The sequence below is a fragment of the Colias croceus genome, chromosome 3 (assembly GCF_905220415.1).
Source record: "Colias croceus chromosome 3, ilColCroc2.1".
NCBI lineage: Eukaryota > Metazoa > Arthropoda > Insecta > Lepidoptera > Pieridae > Colias > Colias croceus.
In genome coordinates this window covers 6676123-6696206 of record NC_059539.1, presented here as the reverse complement: position 1 = coordinate 6696206, position 20084 = coordinate 6676123, and the positions used below count along the sequence as shown (strand labels likewise).

Below are 20084 nucleotides of genomic sequence, written 5' to 3'. Positions count from 1 at the left end.
GAGGAGCCGGCACTCGGTACTCATGTCTCGGCGCTGGCGGGGTACTCACATGAGAGGTGGTCGTGCGGCGAGACATGCGGCGCGTGCGGCGGGTGCGGCGTGTGCGGCGGGTGCGGCGTGTGCGGCGGGTGCGGCGGGTGCGGCGGGTGCGGCGTGTGCGGGGCCCGCCGCACGTACTCGCCGCAGTACTCGCTCTCCTCATAGTAGCCGCCCACTGCCACACACGCCTATTATAATCCGACCGTCCGTCGACCGCGACGTACGAACCTACCTACTCTGTGGCGCTTCACGGAGCTAAGAGCGCCCTCGCTTTCCGCGCACGCATACGTTACGTATGCGACGCGCGTCCTCTAAATTAATTTCGGGCCGCCGTAATTTAAAGGAGCTACGCGTCGGATCTGGGGATTCAAAACTATCTAACTCGCTACCTCTACCCGTCGCATTTACAAAGTATTCTTTGGAAAAAGCCAATATCATGCAATTAGTTTTGTAACTCGTATGACGCTTCGAAAACTCGATGCTAGTTATATTTTTCGAATCTACGTGGCATGCTGAAGAATTAAGTTACCTGCTTTTACGTCATGCTCTTGGAAATAAAATTGATTAAGTCTATATCTATTTTAAATTAGTATGCGTAAGCGTACTAAAGAAACCTTGGATCAGACTGAGTATAAAAATTATAAGTTCTCAAATAAATGAATAATAACGTACATATAATACAGCTCCTCAACCTATATAAGGCCACCTATATAAACTAAAAATTCTACTGAGTAACATAAATTGATATGGTTTTTGATATAAAATCAAACACCGGAATAATAGAAGGTATACCTATTGTTTCAGCTACTGATAATAATCTAGGAAAATATTTAAATTAACTCATAAGCCTCTCATAGAATTCATACATATCTGATTAAAATAAAAAATAATGTGTAAGTTATAAAACTATGGAGGCTGATATTCAATCAAAGTCAAATAATTATGAACCATACACTGAATGCAATATTTTATTGGTTTAACATTGTGATAAGGAGATATATAGATTACATTATTTACTGCGATTTTCTACACGCAATTCAGAGTATGTAAAGCATTTGATTTGTACTAAATACCTATGTAAGGATGCTTATAGACACACGAGGAAAAATGCACAATACTCAATGCATATTAATGCACTTATAACGACTGATGACCTTTACATACAAGAATTTAAAAAAAAATCAAATTTTATTGCAAATTGAACTCTACGCTCATGTATATAAGCATCCGTTTACCGGGGCAGGTACGTAAGCGTGTTGCGGGTAGTTACCGAGATGCGGTCTGGGCGCGCGGTGGTAGGGCTGCGGGGTGACGGGCGTGTGCAGCGCCGCTGCGCCGTGGCCGGACACACCGGACACACCGGACACACCGGACACACCGGACACACCGGACACGCCGGACACGCCGGGCCCGTAGCCGCCGCCGGCGTTCTGGAATTCATACAAGTATTATAAGACAGGAGTATGGATAGTTTGTCGACTGCTCTGATTGTCGTCTTTTTTGTCTAAATGCGTGACAAAATTGAGAAATCGTAAATTATATCCTATCCAAAATGTATTAAAATTTAAAACAATATATCACTTACATGAAGTTGCCTACTCAACATGGAGTTTTGTTGAGAGGTTACAATTTTATTTGTACCATAGCTTGAACCCATTTGACCTGAAACAAAACGCAATTTAGATTTTAAGCCTTATGGACTATAAATAAATAACATAGCACGTGAATTCAATAAAAATATAGGTATTGAAGTAATTAATGCACAATCAATTTACTTACTGGTCGGATGATATAAGTGATGATAATCAGCTCTCGGCAACAAAGTAACATTAGGCGGAGTCGCAGACACGAGAGCGTTAATTGTCGAACCAAGGTCCGTTTGAGGCTGTTCGGCAGCCTGAAAATAATGTTATAATTGTCATTGTGTACTCATTAAAATTATTATTTCATAGATTTTCCCAATAAGTGAGTTGTGACGGTTTTTTACCAACATACTTCGCGATTATTGATTATGTTTATGACCTAAGAATAACAATAGTTAATAAATTATTTATGAGGTTAAGTTTTCTATTCAAATCAACAAAATGGAATGAAAATATTTTTTAATTCATTACTATTGTTCACAACAATGTAAAGGTAAGCCACTAGTTATATCAATTAGCACTTCTAATAGAACGATTGTTTTAATCGATTTAATAAGCGCATTTATAATGATCACATAATCATGTTAAGAGCGCTTATTCAATTTAACGCAAGTCAAAATCTCCGCGATCTATTACGATAGATCGCGGCTTGCGCTATCCTTTTACTATGAACAGCATAGGTCCACAGGAGAGCGCCGAGCAACATGTCCTCTCTCTGGAAAGGCTCGCTGCCGACTGATTTGAATCGGGTCGCGCGCAGTGTTTTATAGTACTTTTAAAAAAATTGTAGAAAAATAATAGAGGTACCTTAGTTGATTTTTTAAATTTTATCTTATAAGTAAGACATTCTTTTATTGCAATATGTATAAATTATATTCAATTAAGTCAAATATCTTGGTGAAAATAATCATTTTGTCGAATATAATTTCTGAAAAAATTCACATTGTTGTGGATTTTAATTTCGTAAGTTAGGAGTCCAAAATAAAAAAATCTTTTAACTAACTATTTTAATAAGGATTTTTGCAGTTAGTTAAAAAAATTGTGTGTTAGATCTGTCAGCAATTTCAGATATTTTTAGCTTCGAAATTGACACTAAAAGTGAAATCAAGTAATCATCGGCTCAGTTATCTTGATGGTATTCACAAATACTGTATTAATTGAAAAAAACTCTTAACTAACTACATAGACAATAAAATTTCCTAACATTATTAGTAATTCATATGTTTGTAAGATAAGTGGTTGATGGACAATCTGGTTTGAAAAATCACATATTTGAGCCAAACAGCGCACGGACCGCGTACACGGCCTTAACAATAAACAAATAGGGATTCTAACACACAGTTAACAAGATATAACTAGCTTTGCTATTTGATGAATTTTTGAAGTGAAACTTCTTTAGGCGCATTGAGAGTAATATTTCAAAGTCGCGTCGTAGCAATACCGCCACGTCGCGAAGTATGTCGACGATCTTGGTAAAGAGGTTTCACTTCTGACACATGTGCCTATTTTTTCGTTTTGTCTGACCTCAGGCGAGACGAGCATCTGCTGCGACTCCTGCATGTGCAGCAGGCGCGCGCGGTGCTGCTCGACGAAGGCGCGCGCGCGGGCCGACTGCGCGCTGTCGCCGCGCTGCATGCCGTACAGCGCGCCGCCCGCCACGCCGCCCGCGCCGCTCATCGTGCACGTGCCCTGCGTACATAATGATTATAATATGTATTTATCACCTAATATATAATATTACGTGATAAAGACGCAATTCATGTTACATACTATAGCGCCTTCACCTTCAAAATATGTAGCATATAACTTTTCAACTAATTCACTCTATATAAGTTTGCTTAAATTTTGTGATATGAAAAAAATATGGAAAATATACTGTAATGTATAGGTAAAAGTAAAGTGTGCCTTAAATAAGTAAGTGCCGAATAATCACTTAAGTGTTTGCATGGCCTAAAAATTTTTTTTTTTTTTAATATACTTACGGGACTCTGTACAGGATACACAGGCGGAGCGGGACTTGAAGAGACTGGGCTCTTACTAACAGTTTCACATTGCATAAGGCTCTGAGTAATGGCATTTATTGCCGCGTTCTTTTCCTTGACGCCCTAAAACAAATAAAACGTTATTCATATAGTCACTGAATTCATACCCATTCACAATAGTTTTGAATTGATACAAAGTTTGTATTTTTACCTGGTAGTCATTTCTAGTAGGTCGTGTACTATCAAGGTCCATTAGGCCGCCGTGTTCAGGTGCATTAGCGCGCTCGTTAGTTTCTATGAGTTCGTCTAAGATCTCAGAAAGAGTTTTATCACTGTGCGCTTCACTGTCACCGTTGTTGCCACTTTGCAAACGTGTATTGCCCCCTCTGTAAAAAAAATAAAATTTCAATGTAATATGATAATGATTTCAAAAGTTTTATTGTAAAAATTAGTTTGGTATATAAGTATAAAAAATAAACACCATGATTCAGCAACTTTGCAGTTTGATAATAATATGATCATTCATTGAAATATGTGCTTATTGATATAAATTCATACATTTATATCATGTACATATTAGATTATATTATCGTAGACATCCGAACTGTCGTATTATTATTGAATATAAAAAACATGCAGTTATTTGTTGAACTTAAGTTAATATCTCTACTGAAAATATAATGTTGTCCAACTAGACTTTTTTTTTTATATGTCTGAGCAAGCAAAGGAGCAGGTGGGCTACCTGATGTTAAGTGGTCATCGCCCAAACAGAATTGTAACACTGGTAGTGTTATAGGTGCTTTGCTGGCTCTTTAATGATAATAAACTCTTTGCTTGAAGGCCCCAATGCGATAGTTGTGCTAAATCGTTCGAACACAACTAGAGTTTAGATCAATAACGTACACCATTTCAACAATGTTCCATCATCATCATCATCAGCCCATATACGTTCCCACTGCTGGGACACGGGCCTCCTATGAGGGTACAGGCCATAATCCACCACGCTGGCCAAGTGCGGGTTGGCGGATGACACATGTCGTCGAACTTTTTTTTTTTAATTCTTCGACATGTCGGTTTCCTCACGATGTTTTCCTTCACCGTTCGAGCAGTGGTGACAATGTTTATGAACTCAAAATTAGAAGATGTAAGCGTGCACTCACGGCGGCTGCGCGTACACGTGGTGCGGCGCGGGCGCGGCGTAGTGCAGCGGCGCGGCGGGGTGCGGCGGCGCGGCGGGGTGCGGCGGCGCGGGGGGCGGGTAGGCGCCGCGCGCGCCCTGCAGCACCAGCTGCAGGTGGCTCTGCGCGCCCGCGCCCGCGCCGCCGCCCGCGTTCGCCACCCCCTCGCCGCCGCCGATGCCGCCGTTCACGTTGCCGCCGCGGTTGCTGTCGACAACAGACTCGTTGAGTAATCCAAAGACAATTCGATCACAGTGAGATAAAGAAATTTATTGGAAATGGCGTCAAACAGCTCGATACGAAGCGTCGACTTTGCGTATGACGGAAACAATGAGTGAGCGAGAAACAAATAGGAGAGCCGTCACTTCAAATCCCTTTCTTTATTTAACCGCAGTGCATCTCCCTTTCTCGATCATGAAAGAAGTTTAGCTGTACTAATATATATAATACTAGCTTTCCGCCTGCGGCTTCGCCCGCGTTTTCAAAGAAAAACCCGCATAGTTCCCGTTCCCGTGGGATTTCCGGGATAAAACCTAGCCTATGTTACTCGTGGATAATGTAGCTTTCGAATGGTGAAAGAATTTTTAAAATCGGTCCAGTAGTTTATGAGCCTATTCGTTACAATCAAACAAACAAACAAACTTTTCCTCTTTATAATATTAGTGTAGATTTATAAAATCGTCAGAATCGTTCATAAAAAACGGCTAATGATAAGAACTAAGTCCTAGTCCTAAATTCGTATCTTATGAATTAATAAAAATATGAATTTTGTACTTTCTCACACTTTCTGTATATGTACATAATATGTAAGAACAATTATTGAGTAAACATAATATATGTATACAAAGGTATAATAGCATCATTTCCGTTAATCACTATAAGAAATAATTTTATACAATGTTAATACATACATACATTGTTCATATGATAATTTTATTACACATGTAAGATGCTCGTAATTATCAGATTAATAGTGATGAAACAGATTAATATACTTGAACGCGCTATATTAACACATTGTATATATTTTTTCTTTTTATTAATAATGAATATGAATATAATTATTTAAATAACTTTAATAACTGTTTAATACATTTTCTATAAATTAATTGAAGTTTTGAAATTCAATTTAATAAATGTTGATATCTAGGTGAAGGTTTTATCGCTATTGAAAATAATAAACAATGTCAACATGTTATTCATATGATATCTCGATTCGTATATTATATACATACTGTATAATGTATTGTATACTAGCCTTCTTGCTCGCGGCTTCGCCCGTTTTGGCTAAAACATTACATTTTCTTTACTGCAACCTTCCTTTAGAACAATTCTATCTATTAAAAAATAATATATGTTACAGATACAAAACAATTGAAGAAAAAAAATAATCATAGAATTTATATTACGAATGATTCTGCTGCGAATCTTAATCACACCTACTTATAAATTTCAAACAAAAAACAACTATATAATTTGTTTTTATTTTACCGTAATAATTTTTAATTCGTAAAATAATGGTATATATAAAAATGAGCACTCACTTGGTGGTCAATATATTAGAGAGCGTGTGCGGGTGTCGCGGCGCGTGCGCGGGGTGGTGCTGCAGCGGCGCGCGCGGGCGCGAGGGCGGGTAGGCGCGCAGCATCGGGCTGGGCAGCGGCAGCGGCGTCGGCGGCGTCGTCTGCTGCCGCGCCAGCAGCGACACCAGGATCTGGTTCTTCTGGCACAGCGAGCTCTTGCCCGAGCTGCTCGTGGCCGGGCTGGCCGCGCTCGGGGACGCGCTCGACGAGCACGGCACCGCGCTCGACGATACCTGCGCAAGGCAACATTACATTTTAATTGTGTGTTGGTCTATTGATTTTCTTATTAATTGAGATACTTCAAAACGCATAAAATAATTTCGATTTTCTTTCTGTGTCTCAGTACGTTTATACTTCACCTTAGGTTGTTTGCACCGAACGACTGTCTATTTGAAGTCTTTTGCTTCTATCAGACGGATCACCTATCGTTCTATTCTCAGCTACAAGATATGTTCAGCGTCAGCTACATTTTATCATTTCAATTTTATTAGATAATTTTTGATGGTAGTTTCATTGTTATAACAAATATTTCTATATTTTTTTTAAGAACATAACACTTTACCTGCTGATTTTCAGGTGTAGCCCGTTTTGGATTCGTCGCAGCAGCTTTGGACTCCTCAAATTTTCGTTTGATTCCTGCTAGTCTCTCCAGGTACAAATCATTGCCATCTTGAGTTCGGCCGTTACCAGAAGGTCCGTTACTGCCTGATAACAGTTGGGTCAATAACGCGCTAGGCTGCGACGTATTGCGGGAATCTGAGGAGTTTCTTCTTTCATCTCCGTCTTCATCAGATTTATCATTCAGTATCTGTGGATGTATTGATATAATTAAAAATATAAAGTAAACAAAAATGTCTTTTAAATGACGTAGTAACATGGACATTTTGCGTTGGTATGTAAATTAAAAAATAAAATTGAGTTTAGTTACCCTTAACAACTGATTATTATGATGCGGCGCCTGTTGAGCTGCATGTGAAGTCGGAGGCTGATGCTGGGCGTGATGTGGCGGGGGCCGCGAGTGCGCCTGCGCACTGTGCAGCGGCGACAGCGCGGAAGCCGGAGTGTGCGGCGTGTGCGGCGTCAGCGGCGTGTGCGGCGTGTGCGGGGTGTGCGGCGCCGACGTCTCGCTGCCGGTGGCCTCCTCGTCCTCCTGCTTCAGCAGATCCTTGAGAATACGATTGTTCGTGTTGGGAACGCTGTCGGCCTGCGACGTGCTCTTTTTGCTGAGCAACGTCCGCAATCTGTTAGGTTCCTCTTGCATAGGCGGCGGGTGCGGAGTGAGCGGCGTGAGCGGCGTGTGGGGCGTGAGCGGCGCCGGCGGGCCCTCTCCCGGCGTGGACGGTGCGCGCGGGGTCAGCGGCGCCGCCGACTCTTCGGAGACGGACACCTTCCGCTCTTTACAATCTTCATTCGTCATGTCGCCCATAGAGAAAGACGGAGCCCACGAATCGAGATCGAAATCGTTCATAGAGAACTGGCCTTCGGGGTCAGGGCTCGGGTGGATGGGCGAACGGTACCGCGGATCCGAGACGGACGACTCGCCGTTGACGACGGAAGTCATGAGCGGCCCGCCCAGTGGCGGTCTAGACGGTGCGTCCAACAGATCGACATCGTCGTCGCCGAGAATAGTATTCGTCGACATTATAAAGTCCGGCTCCCCAGCGGTGGGGAAAAGACGCGAATGAGCACTGACTCTGAACCGAGGCGCTTCGCCGCCGATTCGTAAATTGAAAGGATCACTGACCACTAAGCTACCGCCGCGACACACTACCTCTCGAAAGTGTGCGTTTACGATTATGCGATCACTCTTATCGACTAGATCCAAGTAATGAGAACCAACTAAAGAGATAGGAGAGTTTATACAGTTTTCAACTCCGGACAAATCACAAGCTGTAACAATAAAATGAACTTCATAAAAATACATTCTGATAATGCAATTATACTCGATATTTATTGCGACGTTTTCCTGATATCATATATTTAATGCAATCTTCTCGCAACGATGAATACATTACTCACATAAAATGTTGAAATTGCAGTCCAATCTGAAGACGATGGTTGGTCCGCCGTCGTTGGAGATAGCGGCCGACTCGCAGCGCCGAATGACGCACATGACGGAGCCGGCCTCCTCCGTGGATGAGCCGCGTACCGGCGCAGCGTGAATTATGCTATCCACGAACCTTTAAAAAAAAACAAGGTTACTTTTTAGAAGGCAATGAAAAAAACCGTTACCTACTCAGAAAGTGAGAGTACCGTTTAATATATGTATTTTTATTACAGTATATTAAACGGATCTTAACTAGGCCAACTAAATTATTGTAAAATCATTAATATTCGGTAATTAATTATTTAAAACATAATTATAACATAATATCTATAGCTGATAATAAACACTATCTATTGATAGGTATAACTACTATAATGCTTAAGAACTACAACGATTTCATCAATGTTATATAACTGTATCAATTTTTATCAAAATATACACAATACAATATGATCGCAAGTGAATAGCAATTAATATTTTATGAGACATTTTCATTTTAAAAATATTGTGTAATGAAACATTTTGCGAGCATTTATAATAATATGATGCAAGTCTTATCTATGTATAATATTTAATTGATTAAAAACAAAGACTCTGCTTATAAAATATTTGTTTTATAGATTTAAAAATCCACTGTACCTGGTACCATCGGTCACACCGGAGTCCTTAACAATAAAGCGCGCTTGTATGTTCTGGAACTTATCAGAGTCCGTGGAGCCCCAGGTAAAAGTCTGAATATTCCTCAGCAAAGGTTTAAGTTTTGCATGATCATCTACATGCAAGAGCGAGAAAATAGATTTTTTATACAACTCCGTTCTTTCAGTGAGGATTAAGTCCTTAATATTTTCAGTTACACATTCTATTTCCCCTTTCGAGTTGATTTCCATCAAAATCAACCCCAGAACACCCGTGTAATGTTTCACTGCCTGTAATGAGCAAGATGTTTGTGTAAGGGGTGATGCGAAAATATAATGGCATCTATGTAACTAACATTTATGATGTTTTAAAAAAAGCTATTACAAAGAAGAAAAAGCACTAACAGAATTATTATTTTCTTAAACGAGCATTACAAAATGTAAGTGTCAATGTTTTACTAAGCATGACCGTATTGTTTAATCGTATACTTGTGAATCATAACGCTATCTGGACACAATATTATATGAAGTTCAGATAAAAAATTGTAGCTGTATTTAGTAAAAATGTGAATAAGAATGACAATCAATTAAAGGGCCACAAGATAAAATAATATAAAATAGCGGTGCCATACATTATTCAATTACGTGGTAAGAGGCAAGAGCCCAAGCGTATGATTATTGTTGATCGAAGCCGCAAATTATGACGAAAATCAAAATTCAAAGTAGCAAATGTAATGAAATAACAAAGTACTCACCTCTATGAGGGTACTGATTTCTGTGTACTGGTATCCGGCTGCTGGCGGCTGTGGCTGGGTAGAGCTGACTTCGCCGGCTTGCACAGGGGACAGGCATTGGTTCACGCGTAGTGGACAATCATTGGGACAATCGCGTCGCCGATTCAACACGTCTTGAATTTGTCGCGTTGCTTCTCTTACAATTCCGTTCTTATCTGGCTGCTTCACTTCAGCTAAACATGTGCCCAACAACTCCTCCAATTGATTTATGACTTCGTTTTCAAGCTCTCTGCGTCGTTTCTCGTTGAAGCACTTGTTTCTGAAAGTAGATATTTTTCGTTAATTTCTTAATAACGTGAAATTATAAGTATCTTCCTAAATAATAATATCTTTCAGCAGAATACCTCAACAAATGTGCGTTTTCTTAAAAACAATCAATACAACATTTAATACAACAAAAGTGAAATAGTATTTCTGTATTATAATATATGAAAGATATCATAGAAAACAATAAACATTACAGTATAAAAAAATATTACAAAGGACACAAAATTTGCAGTTTTGAAATTCAAACCATTGTATTTAAAGCTTACGTATATAGTTATTTAAGCGACTAAACATTTAGCGTGTTAAAAATATATATAATAAAACAATAAAACACCATGTACAAATAAATATTCATCTAATTAAAATAATTAAGTTAATTTATAAATGAAACTCCACATGCATAAGCAAGACACGTATCTCTATATACGGTGCATTTATTATAAGGCTGGTTGCAGAGCTTGACCGACCGTCAGTGCGTACCGTCGGTCCTGACGATACACATCAACAATTGTATGACTATGACACAAACGCATGACAATACGCGTGCGTATGGTCGGTCTAGCTATGAACGGTTTTATGAATTTCCATACATATGACAAGCGCGACTGACGTACGCACTGATGGTCGGTCAAGCTCTGCAACCAGCCTAAGAAAAACCTATACACCTCTATGAAATGAATAGTCTTCGTCTATCCTTTTTCATTTACTAAGATGTAAATTATGATATTCTTGAATCATTAATATATTTTACAAAAAGCCATCATGTGGAGGAATTTCCCACCTCTTGCGTCTTAAAAAACTGCAATTGCAACTCCAATATTTAATTGGTTTGCCGGCCTGCTACTACTACTACTTGTTGTAAATAGAGGTACTGTTATCAGAAAAAATGCGTCTTATAACGTATCCCTATTACCCACATCTTGACTTAAGCCTTCATACGATCGGTGTTAGTTGGAGGGTTCTTTATTTATATCTGCATTTATATCTGCATCTAAGATCTGCATCTGATTTCATGAGGGCGACTCTTAATTATATCCGACGTATTTCAAAACGCAGTCTATATGCATGTACAGTACTCCAAAAGTAATAATGCGCATAGAAATCTTCGTCACTGTTCGGCAACTGTCATATTCCCGGAGCTTCCGAAGACGATATGTATATAGAGTGGTTAAATGCATTTTCTTCATGCATAATTTAGTAAAATTGTGTTTTGTGCTAAAAGAGATTAATATTTATTTGTAAGTAACCATTTTGTTTCGATATTATCTTGTAAGTATGTAAATACTAAATAGCGAGGATAACCCCACGATTGCGAATATATCTTTGTTGGATCGATTTAATTGGAAAATTTTGTAGTACTTTTAAAGTGTCTTAACTCTTACTGAAGCTGGTGTAATGGTAGAAAATACGGTTAAAATAACACAAGGTTATATACTATACTAATATTATAATGAGAAAACCTTTGTATTTTTGTATGTTTGTATTGACTAGGCTCAAAAAAAACTGGACCGATTTAAAAAAAATATTTTACCATTACCTACTTAGAGGGGTTCTTCCGATTGTTCCGAATCCGTATAGGCTATATTTTATCCCGGAAAACGTAAATATGTACCACGGTACCGCCTAGTATTGTATAAAATATGGTTTTCAAACACATATTTAAATCGTAGAAATATAATCACTAAAATCTCAGTTCAAAAGTATTTACAGTACTGATCATTCCACAATATTATTACAATTACAACAAGTGATAACTGCGTTAAAAACAACCGACTTCAAACTTGCACTTGCAAAATTCACAAATACCTACAGACAAAAATGCTCATAAAATAAAAACTACTGGGCCTATCCGAATTAAATTTTTATGGGATCAATTCGACACCATCCCGCATCGAACAAAAAAAGAATCACGTAAATCGGTTCAGAAACCTCGGAGTAATCGGTGTACATACATAAAAAAAAAACATACCGTTCGAATTGATAACCTCCTCCTTTTTTTTGAAGTCGGTCAAAAAAATAAAACAATCAGAGGGATTATCTTTATTTATGACATTGTAGATACATCGGAACTTTCATTATGTTCTTCTTCATTTTCAATTTCTCTACTGCTATCACCTGTGTAAATAATCATTTCATCGAAAAACTCACCTTAAAAAACAAAACCAAGAAGGGTATGTAATAGCAGCTCTATATAATTCAACACAGAGAGAACACGTGCAGTCATGGCCACCAATATATAAAGACGACTGACGGATTTTTGAACTTTTTGACTGACAGGCTACCGCGACCGTCACCTACCGCCCGAATTGTTTTCGATTGTTTATGACCGTGAATTGAGTTCTATTTCCTTTGAACAAGGTGTAAACTGCAAGTGCATTGTTTAGGGCTCTTACGATTCAATGATTCGGGTGTATACGGAAATACGACAATTAGCGAAAATCTGCATGGGCATTATTAATTTTGGAGTACTGTAATATCAAATAGACATCTATAGATCTACTGCACACTAAAGCGACTAGTAATACCTACTTTGCGCCGTTTTTTCTGAATGACATGAACAAATTTCCGCTAACCATATTTTGCTCTCATAATTATTTAGGACCTCTCACATCATGTTTATTATATGTGTTATATAGGTAATGGATATGCCTAGTATGTCCTAGGTCCCGAAATATTTTAATAGTCAATCATAATGTGAAACATAACAACATTATAATTAAGATTAATATAACATAATAATGAGTAAAATTGTGTTTATATGTTTTTCATCCCTATGTAGTATGTTTGTAGTTTGTACTGTACTTAGGTATTTCCTCAATAATTGAGTTAACGAAAATTACTGAATCTAATCTAATTTAAATAATAATTAGCAATCTGATTGGACGATACAAATGCGTTACTAGTGTAGTAATAATAGCATTTAGCTATTGTTTGCGTGATATTTATTTTCTTCTCTCAAGTTATCTTAGTTTGCAGCATAATCTCGTAATAACGCACGCATAAAGAAACAAGATTGTATGAAATTAAGAGTGAAAATAAATCGAAATGTGCCTGCATACATCATAATTTATTTATAAATGCATGATCATGCGAACGTAGTCATTATATATTAAATTTACTACGATATAACAATTTGTTTTAATAATTCTCATAAAAAATAAACTGAAAGGGGAAAGTAATGAACAATCTCGTCGAATTTTATATTTTCCAATTCGCAAGATACGTACATTTGAGATTGAGGCTGATTGCCAGACTTTTTTCTTATCTTCTTAACTGGCGCAGTCACGCTCATCTTGCCTTGCATCCCCCTCCATGTGTCTCCCAGTTGGAGGTCACAGGATTCAATTCTACAGAAGCAGCAAACAAAATTATCTATTATTAAATCAGTGTTCTAATGATGGCGGTCATGAATATGATTGATGTAATGATTTTAAATACGAAACAAAATCATACATTTTCTAACATTACAAACCGATCGAATAAATGCACTTTTTGTATGATTTTAAGCGCTTTGCCCCAAATCTATTGGCCTTGAACGACCGCAGTTAGTACCTAGTAAGTGAGTGATATCGCAAACTATAAAACTTAATATTTGCTATCTACAGGTATAAAATAAATTAAATACAACTGACGGATGAGCCAATGAGTACGACATTTTGCCATCCAATTTTAATTAAATACTTATACAGGTAGGTAGTGATAGATTAATAGTGATAACGCTACATGACAAATTAAAAAAAAGGGAAAATACTACTTAATTTACTATTTGAGTAAACTAAATTGTAGCAGATCTAATAAGCCTTTAAATAAATTCTTAATTACTTATTTGCAAATAAGGAATGTACTTTATTGGCCAATTCTATATTCTTATACAGACAAATTATACTATGAATTTGAGTATAAGAATTGTTTTTTTAAATAAAGGCAGTCCAAATTAATACCCGAAAGATCTATCTACGCTACCTATAGTTTATAGCCCAAAAGTAACGTATATCTTAATTCTTAACTTGGACGACTCGTATCGAATGCCAAATGAAGAATTGACTGAAGCTTGATGCGAAAGAGGGACAGAGATACCAGTAAACGACGCCTACCGAGGAGCCCCACAACGCAACCTCACTGCGACGGGCGGACGCGCAACCTTGAAATAATAATGTTCGGAATAACAACGTAACATAAGCGTGACCAGAAATAGGTAGTATATCAAATAATTCGCCAAATTGTGAAGTACTCAAGGGCTCCTCAATACTATGACTTACAATACAATACTAAACAATGAATAATAATAATACGGTTAGGTGTTTTGAGATTACACACACAATTATTATTATTCAATAATGATAACACTGTTAGCGGTTTACTTTGTCAGCTCGATTGACCAGTTAAAATTGACACTGAATCGGTGAAAGTTGATAAGTATCGGAGGTGTTACGCGATCGAAGATTTCGCTTTTTCAATTGTTACTCAACAAGTATTCGTCATGAACCACACAGCCTGCAATGCTAAAGTCGTACTAAATGATGTTTGCCATTTAATTATCAAATACATAAACAGCTGAAACTATATTCAAACAATACACAAACAGGCCATAAAGAAGGTAAATTACTTAAAGTGTAGCGAAATAAAGGAGTAACTTTAGGCAAGGCCACGGACTAAACCACCTTGCTTGTTCGATAAAATCTTCTAACAATTATTATTTGGGTCGTAAATCGTAATATAATATTTAGAGCGTGTTATAGTTTTATATCGGATAATCAATTTATTTTCTCTTTGTTTTGTAAAAATAATAAATATGTATGGTGTAGATAGAATTTTACATCAAATATTACATACCTACGTACATAATGATGTGACTGGTTGGGGTTTTGTTGACATTTTCCTCTCTCGAAATGATTTTCGATATTACAAATACATATAATTATTTCCGCTGAAAGTTTCATTTCAATTTATCAAAAGAATCATGGATTGATCGATCTTTATATCTTTATTTTTTTATGTAGGTATGGGTTGGTATCACAATATTTTATTTTATCGTTGCCTAAAAAAGAGAAGATTACAATCAATTGATGTTAGCTAAATGAAATGCAAATTTCATTAGTCGTTTTATTTATTTAATAATAATTATTATTATTTCACTTTTTGCTAATATAGCGAGTGCAAAAGAGGATAGAGAATACAAGAAGATAAGTAGATTGGCTACTCCGATGTGTTTTTTATACCTTTGTCATCGTGGTTTTATTTTTGCTGAAATTGAAGATAATTGTTTCGTAGGGGCAAAATTTCATTCTTTATTATATTTCAATTATAGCTGTCGATGACATGTTCAACTCAGAAGAATCAGACATCAGAAGCATACAACGAAATTTGGACAGGATCAGAAAATCAGAATCCCACCAAAAACATTTTCATGTAAAATGTTGCTAAGACGAGCCCATATGACTCGCACTGTCAAAAAGTTAACAGATTTCATGTAGAGCCAAGCTTCTAACACTACACGCCCTAACTCTACAAGGCGTAACTTCACAAACTCTACACCTTAGTCAAAATATGTGGCTTGGCCATTTCGCTACATTCATATCGGCGTAAGGTGAAAAATTAATTCACTGTTCATTGCTTTTGTGTTATACAATAGTTCTTGTAGTATAACGAACGGCCAAGCCACATATTTTGACTAAGGTGTAGAGTTAGGGCGTGTAGTGTTAGAAGCTTGGCTCTACATGAGATCTGATAACTTTTTGACAGTGCGAGTCATATGGGCTCGTCTTGGCAACATTTTACATGAAAATGTTTTTGGTGGGATTTCATTTATTTTTGTAAGTTGTTTGTAACAATTTTTTTTTATTTTTTTTCTTCTTTTTTTGGGATGTATTTCTTGCACATCAGAGACGCCTTTTTTATAGCCCACTCTCTTGTCAAGGACAGTTTTTTTTTTATTTTTAGCTACTGTGTGGACGTAAGAGGCACGAGAGACGTTCGCAACACTTCTATTCATTCATATTTATATGATCTGATCTGAAGTATATGTCTCAATATATGTCGATTAAATTTTTTATTTTTTTTTAACAATACATATATATGTCTAGGGGAACCAAGTTCTAGATTAATAGATAAGACCTCTAGCGTCATCAAAATTTAATTTAAAATTACAGGTCTAATAGTTAATACAAATTACAAACTCCCATCCCCTAGTTTAAGGGGTTGGGGGATGAAAGTTACAAGTTTTATAATTTTTTTGTTGTTTGTGTGCTAATACTAGCTTACATACAAAATTTCAGCTTTCTAGGATATTAGGAAAACCTTAAGAATTTTGATGATCATCAGTGAGTCAGTGACGAAATTAGCGTTTTTTAGATATAAATAAAATCTGAAGTATAAAAGCTAATGTAATTAAAACTATTAATATGTTCAATAAGTCCGCTATTGACAATATATCCCGAAAATTTTGTTGATCTAGCATAATCCAAACCCAAGTTATGAGGGTTCAAAAAAACGTCGAAGCGCTTCGAGAAAAGGTAGGTAGTGCCCGTGCGCTTCGCTTTCGCTTGGCTCGTCTTGGCGGGGGCACTACCGTGCCCCCAGATTATAATATCAGATTCCTCTTTAAGGCATTACTTACATAATCTATAGTAAATCTATTAGGTGCAATTTAGGTAAAATGGTGATACTTATTTTGATAAACTTAGGCTTGTTATTTGGAATGGTATACTTTCGCAGCCGCCAAAACATCGATGAAACTTAACTTATTGTAAGAACTAGAGTTTACCAGGAGATGCTAAGACAGAAAAATACAAACAGGAACAGCATTTTCCCAAGATGAAAGCACCTCATGAGACTTACAAAAAGTAGGATAAGTAAAGGATAAATAAGAGGAATTGAAAGAGGACCATGTAATAATCAATTATGTATCTGTTGGTGGGGTAGTCCATCAGTCACAATAACTATGGGCGTATGTAGGACCATAATTGGAACGCGAATGCTTATTAGATTTAACAGCATTCTAATGGATGGCAGGTGTCTATACCTGAGTAAACCAACATTGAAATCTAAAGTTCTAAATAAGTACGATTTTTCTATATTTTAATTCAAAACATAGTTATCATCCTCTTAATAAATAAATCACCACCATAAATCTAATATATATTATAAAGGCGAAAGTTTGTATGGATGTATGGATGTTTGTTACTCTTTCACGTAAAAACTACAGAACCGATTACAATGAAATTTAGCACACATATACCTAGAGGGTAACTTGGATTAACACATAGGATAGTTTTTATCCCGGAAATCCCACGGGAACGGGAACTATGCGGGTTTTCCTTTGCAAAACGCGGGCGAAGCCGCGGGCGGAAATCTAGTAGTAATATAAGTACAATTAGGTACATGTTAGGTTATTAGTTACTAACAATGTTTATAATCGTTATTAGAAATAAACGTTAATACGTAAACAACAGTTCTTATAATATTACCTACATATATCTGATGGTGCTACATTATTGTATGATGATGATGAGAAGAGATTATACTTAAGTAATTAGTTTACATTACATAGTTAGATAAAGGCAGACTAAAGTTCCTCATATAGATGATGTTGCAATATGGATCATGAAATGAAATAAATTGGCTTAAACAATGACATGTCTGAAATTACAACATGTTGCTGAAATGGTGACTACCTACTCGTTTTCATATGTTTTATTTAACATAATAATACGATACAATCATTGTTGTAATTTTTCAATTTAACAGAATGTTAAATAGTAAACCCCGATCATTTTAACATAGGTATTCCACGTTTAATAAAAGGTAGTAGGAATCTCTATTCTCGTTATAGGTATGTCTCGTATAATTTTCAATTTCTTCGCGTGTAAGAGGAATTTTCCAATGTTTTAAATATACTACCTAGTAGTTACCTACTCTTAATCAGTAACATTAATCTTGTAAAAATAAATGTAAGTATTTGTTTTAGTTGTATAATAAAATCTTATAAGTATGACTAATATTCTCCATCAACCTTTTCTAAAAGCAAACCACTTGTGGAATCTAAGTAGTTTTCAAGGTATTGCCCATTTACCTTGATAATGTATTAACGGCAACATCAATGTCGAAAAAGATATCAACAAGCTCTTCAACTTCAGAATCTGGAGTCATTGAAGGTGGCAAGGTAGGAGTATGTGGAACTCCATCAGGGGAGTGATTGACACTCTTGAAGAGCAGGGTTTCTGTCTGGACCATAGGCAACATTGCTACAGGCTCCGCTGAATCTGCTCGCTACCACCACTGTCGTGATCAAAGTCACTGTCTATAAGTTTAGATGTAATACACAGTTTGAATCCGCATCCAAACACACACTGCATTGCGCCACGCTCGCCGCGACGCTATATTTCAAAGTTAATAAGCTACCTAGTAATCCATTCAATCTTACACTATTCCCTCATAGAACATAGTTTAACTCGGAATGTTTTTGCAAAACAAACGTTTACTGAAGAAAAACGTGCACTAACTTTATTACGCAGCTAATAAAATAATGCAATTCCCTATTGATAGGTGTCTCGTGCGAAACGTTCGCTACAAAACGACGATGAAAGTCAACTGAAAGACGAGACACACATATACATACATCCTTGTCGTTCACTACTTCACAAATTATCAACACGACGCAGCGCGGCGCGGCGGCGCGATACGACACGCAGCATCGACGGCGCGGCGCGGGGAGGTTAGTACCTACATACTTGCTGACCGGCTTTACCATATCGCCGCTACAGTCGCTCCCACGTCATTGCCATCTAGCCGTTTCTCTTTCGATCTCACTCACCGAAACGACACTGATCACATCGTCGAGTAAGGTCGAAAACTTACGAACTTACGTATTATCAAAATTTCTGATATTAAAGGTACTCTATATTATTTTACTATACATTGATATGTTTCACTTTCCCCTTCACATACCACTACCTCGTCATTCAGTCGACTTACTCGTTGAACAGATTAAAAGCCTATGTAAATTTAATTTATACAATTACCTAATTGAATATTTACATTATGTACCACTAGCTCCAATCATACATAATATTATAATTCAGATAATAACAATTTATCGTGTGCAAGCGGACACGAAGATAACTACGCATAGATAGGTGTATATATAGACATGAAAGTGAAATGGAACAGTATTCGTGTCAAGTGCACAATTTAGATAACAAGGTCACTTATTGCATAACTCATTTTAGTGATATTGCCTAGTTTAGCCTAACTTGTGCAAACCGACTATTTTGACGGCACCTACATAAATCTGATCATTATTTTCTCATTATGACATTCAGAGTAACAATTAGTATCTTAGAAAAATAGATAAAATGAAAAAAAAATCCTACATTAAAAGTCAAACGTTTTTCCCAAAGATCCGTAAAAAAAAGATGTATGGTAGAAAATCTACGATCGATTTTCTATCATAGGTACATGTTTTATTTAATAAAATAATATTGTATACATATAACGTTATGAAAATACTCATAAAGTTCAGTAAAACAAGTAAAGAAGCATAAGTAGAGGAAGAACGACCGTGCGCGGCATGTGCAGATATCGGTGCAGGCGGCCCCGCAGATCTATGTCAGTGGGTCACGGCAATGACGTGGCACACGGCCGCGGCGAGCCGCGCACTTCATTCTAATTCCGCTTCGCCGGTGTCGGTGTCATCGCTTCCCTAGCTACTTTATTGACTCAATGCGAAGATAATAATAATTAACACTTGCTATCGTTTTTATTGAAATCCAGCAACCGAATCGGCGGAAACGATAAATGTCCTTATAGGATGAAAAATATTTCAATGTATTGAATCAACATTCCTCGTATTAAAAGTAGAACAACGAGTCATCGAATATACAGAAATTTCCCGTACCAATTCAAGGTTTCTACGGAA

General features: G+C 37.1%; 1 protein-coding gene across 4 annotated transcripts in view; it reads right to left on the bottom strand.

Moving 5' to 3' along the window:
• The window catches only part of LOC123706343, a 45438-nt gene that overhangs the window by 4151 nt on the left and 21203 nt on the right, over positions 1 to 20084 (bottom strand). For 2 of the 4 annotated variants that reach the window (XM_045655557.1, XM_045655556.1), the window contains exons 3-17: positions 13396 to 13515; positions 9863 to 10160; positions 9112 to 9398; positions 8445 to 8605; positions 7354 to 8315; positions 6988 to 7233; positions 6387 to 6658; positions 4825 to 5049; positions 3876 to 4050; positions 3665 to 3787; positions 3207 to 3371; positions 1819 to 1936; positions 1625 to 1701; positions 1310 to 1469; positions 50 to 214 (exon numbers count right to left, since the gene is read on the bottom strand). In XM_045655557.1, the coding sequence (XP_045511513.1) occupies positions 50 to 214; positions 1310 to 1469; positions 1625 to 1701; positions 1819 to 1936; positions 3207 to 3371; positions 3665 to 3787; positions 3876 to 4050; positions 4825 to 5049; positions 6387 to 6658; positions 6988 to 7233; positions 7354 to 8315; positions 8445 to 8605; positions 9112 to 9398; positions 9863 to 10160; positions 13396 to 13515 (3554 nt within the window). Of the gene's footprint in view, positions 1 to 49; positions 215 to 1309; positions 1470 to 1624; positions 1702 to 1818; positions 1937 to 3206; positions 3372 to 3664; positions 3788 to 3875; positions 4051 to 4824; positions 5050 to 6386; positions 6659 to 6987; positions 7234 to 7353; positions 8316 to 8444; positions 8606 to 9111; positions 9399 to 9862; positions 10161 to 13395; positions 13516 to 18239; positions 18770 to 20084 lie in introns of those variants that run through there. The other 2 variants (XM_045655555.1, XM_045655558.1) reach the window with 2 other exon arrangements.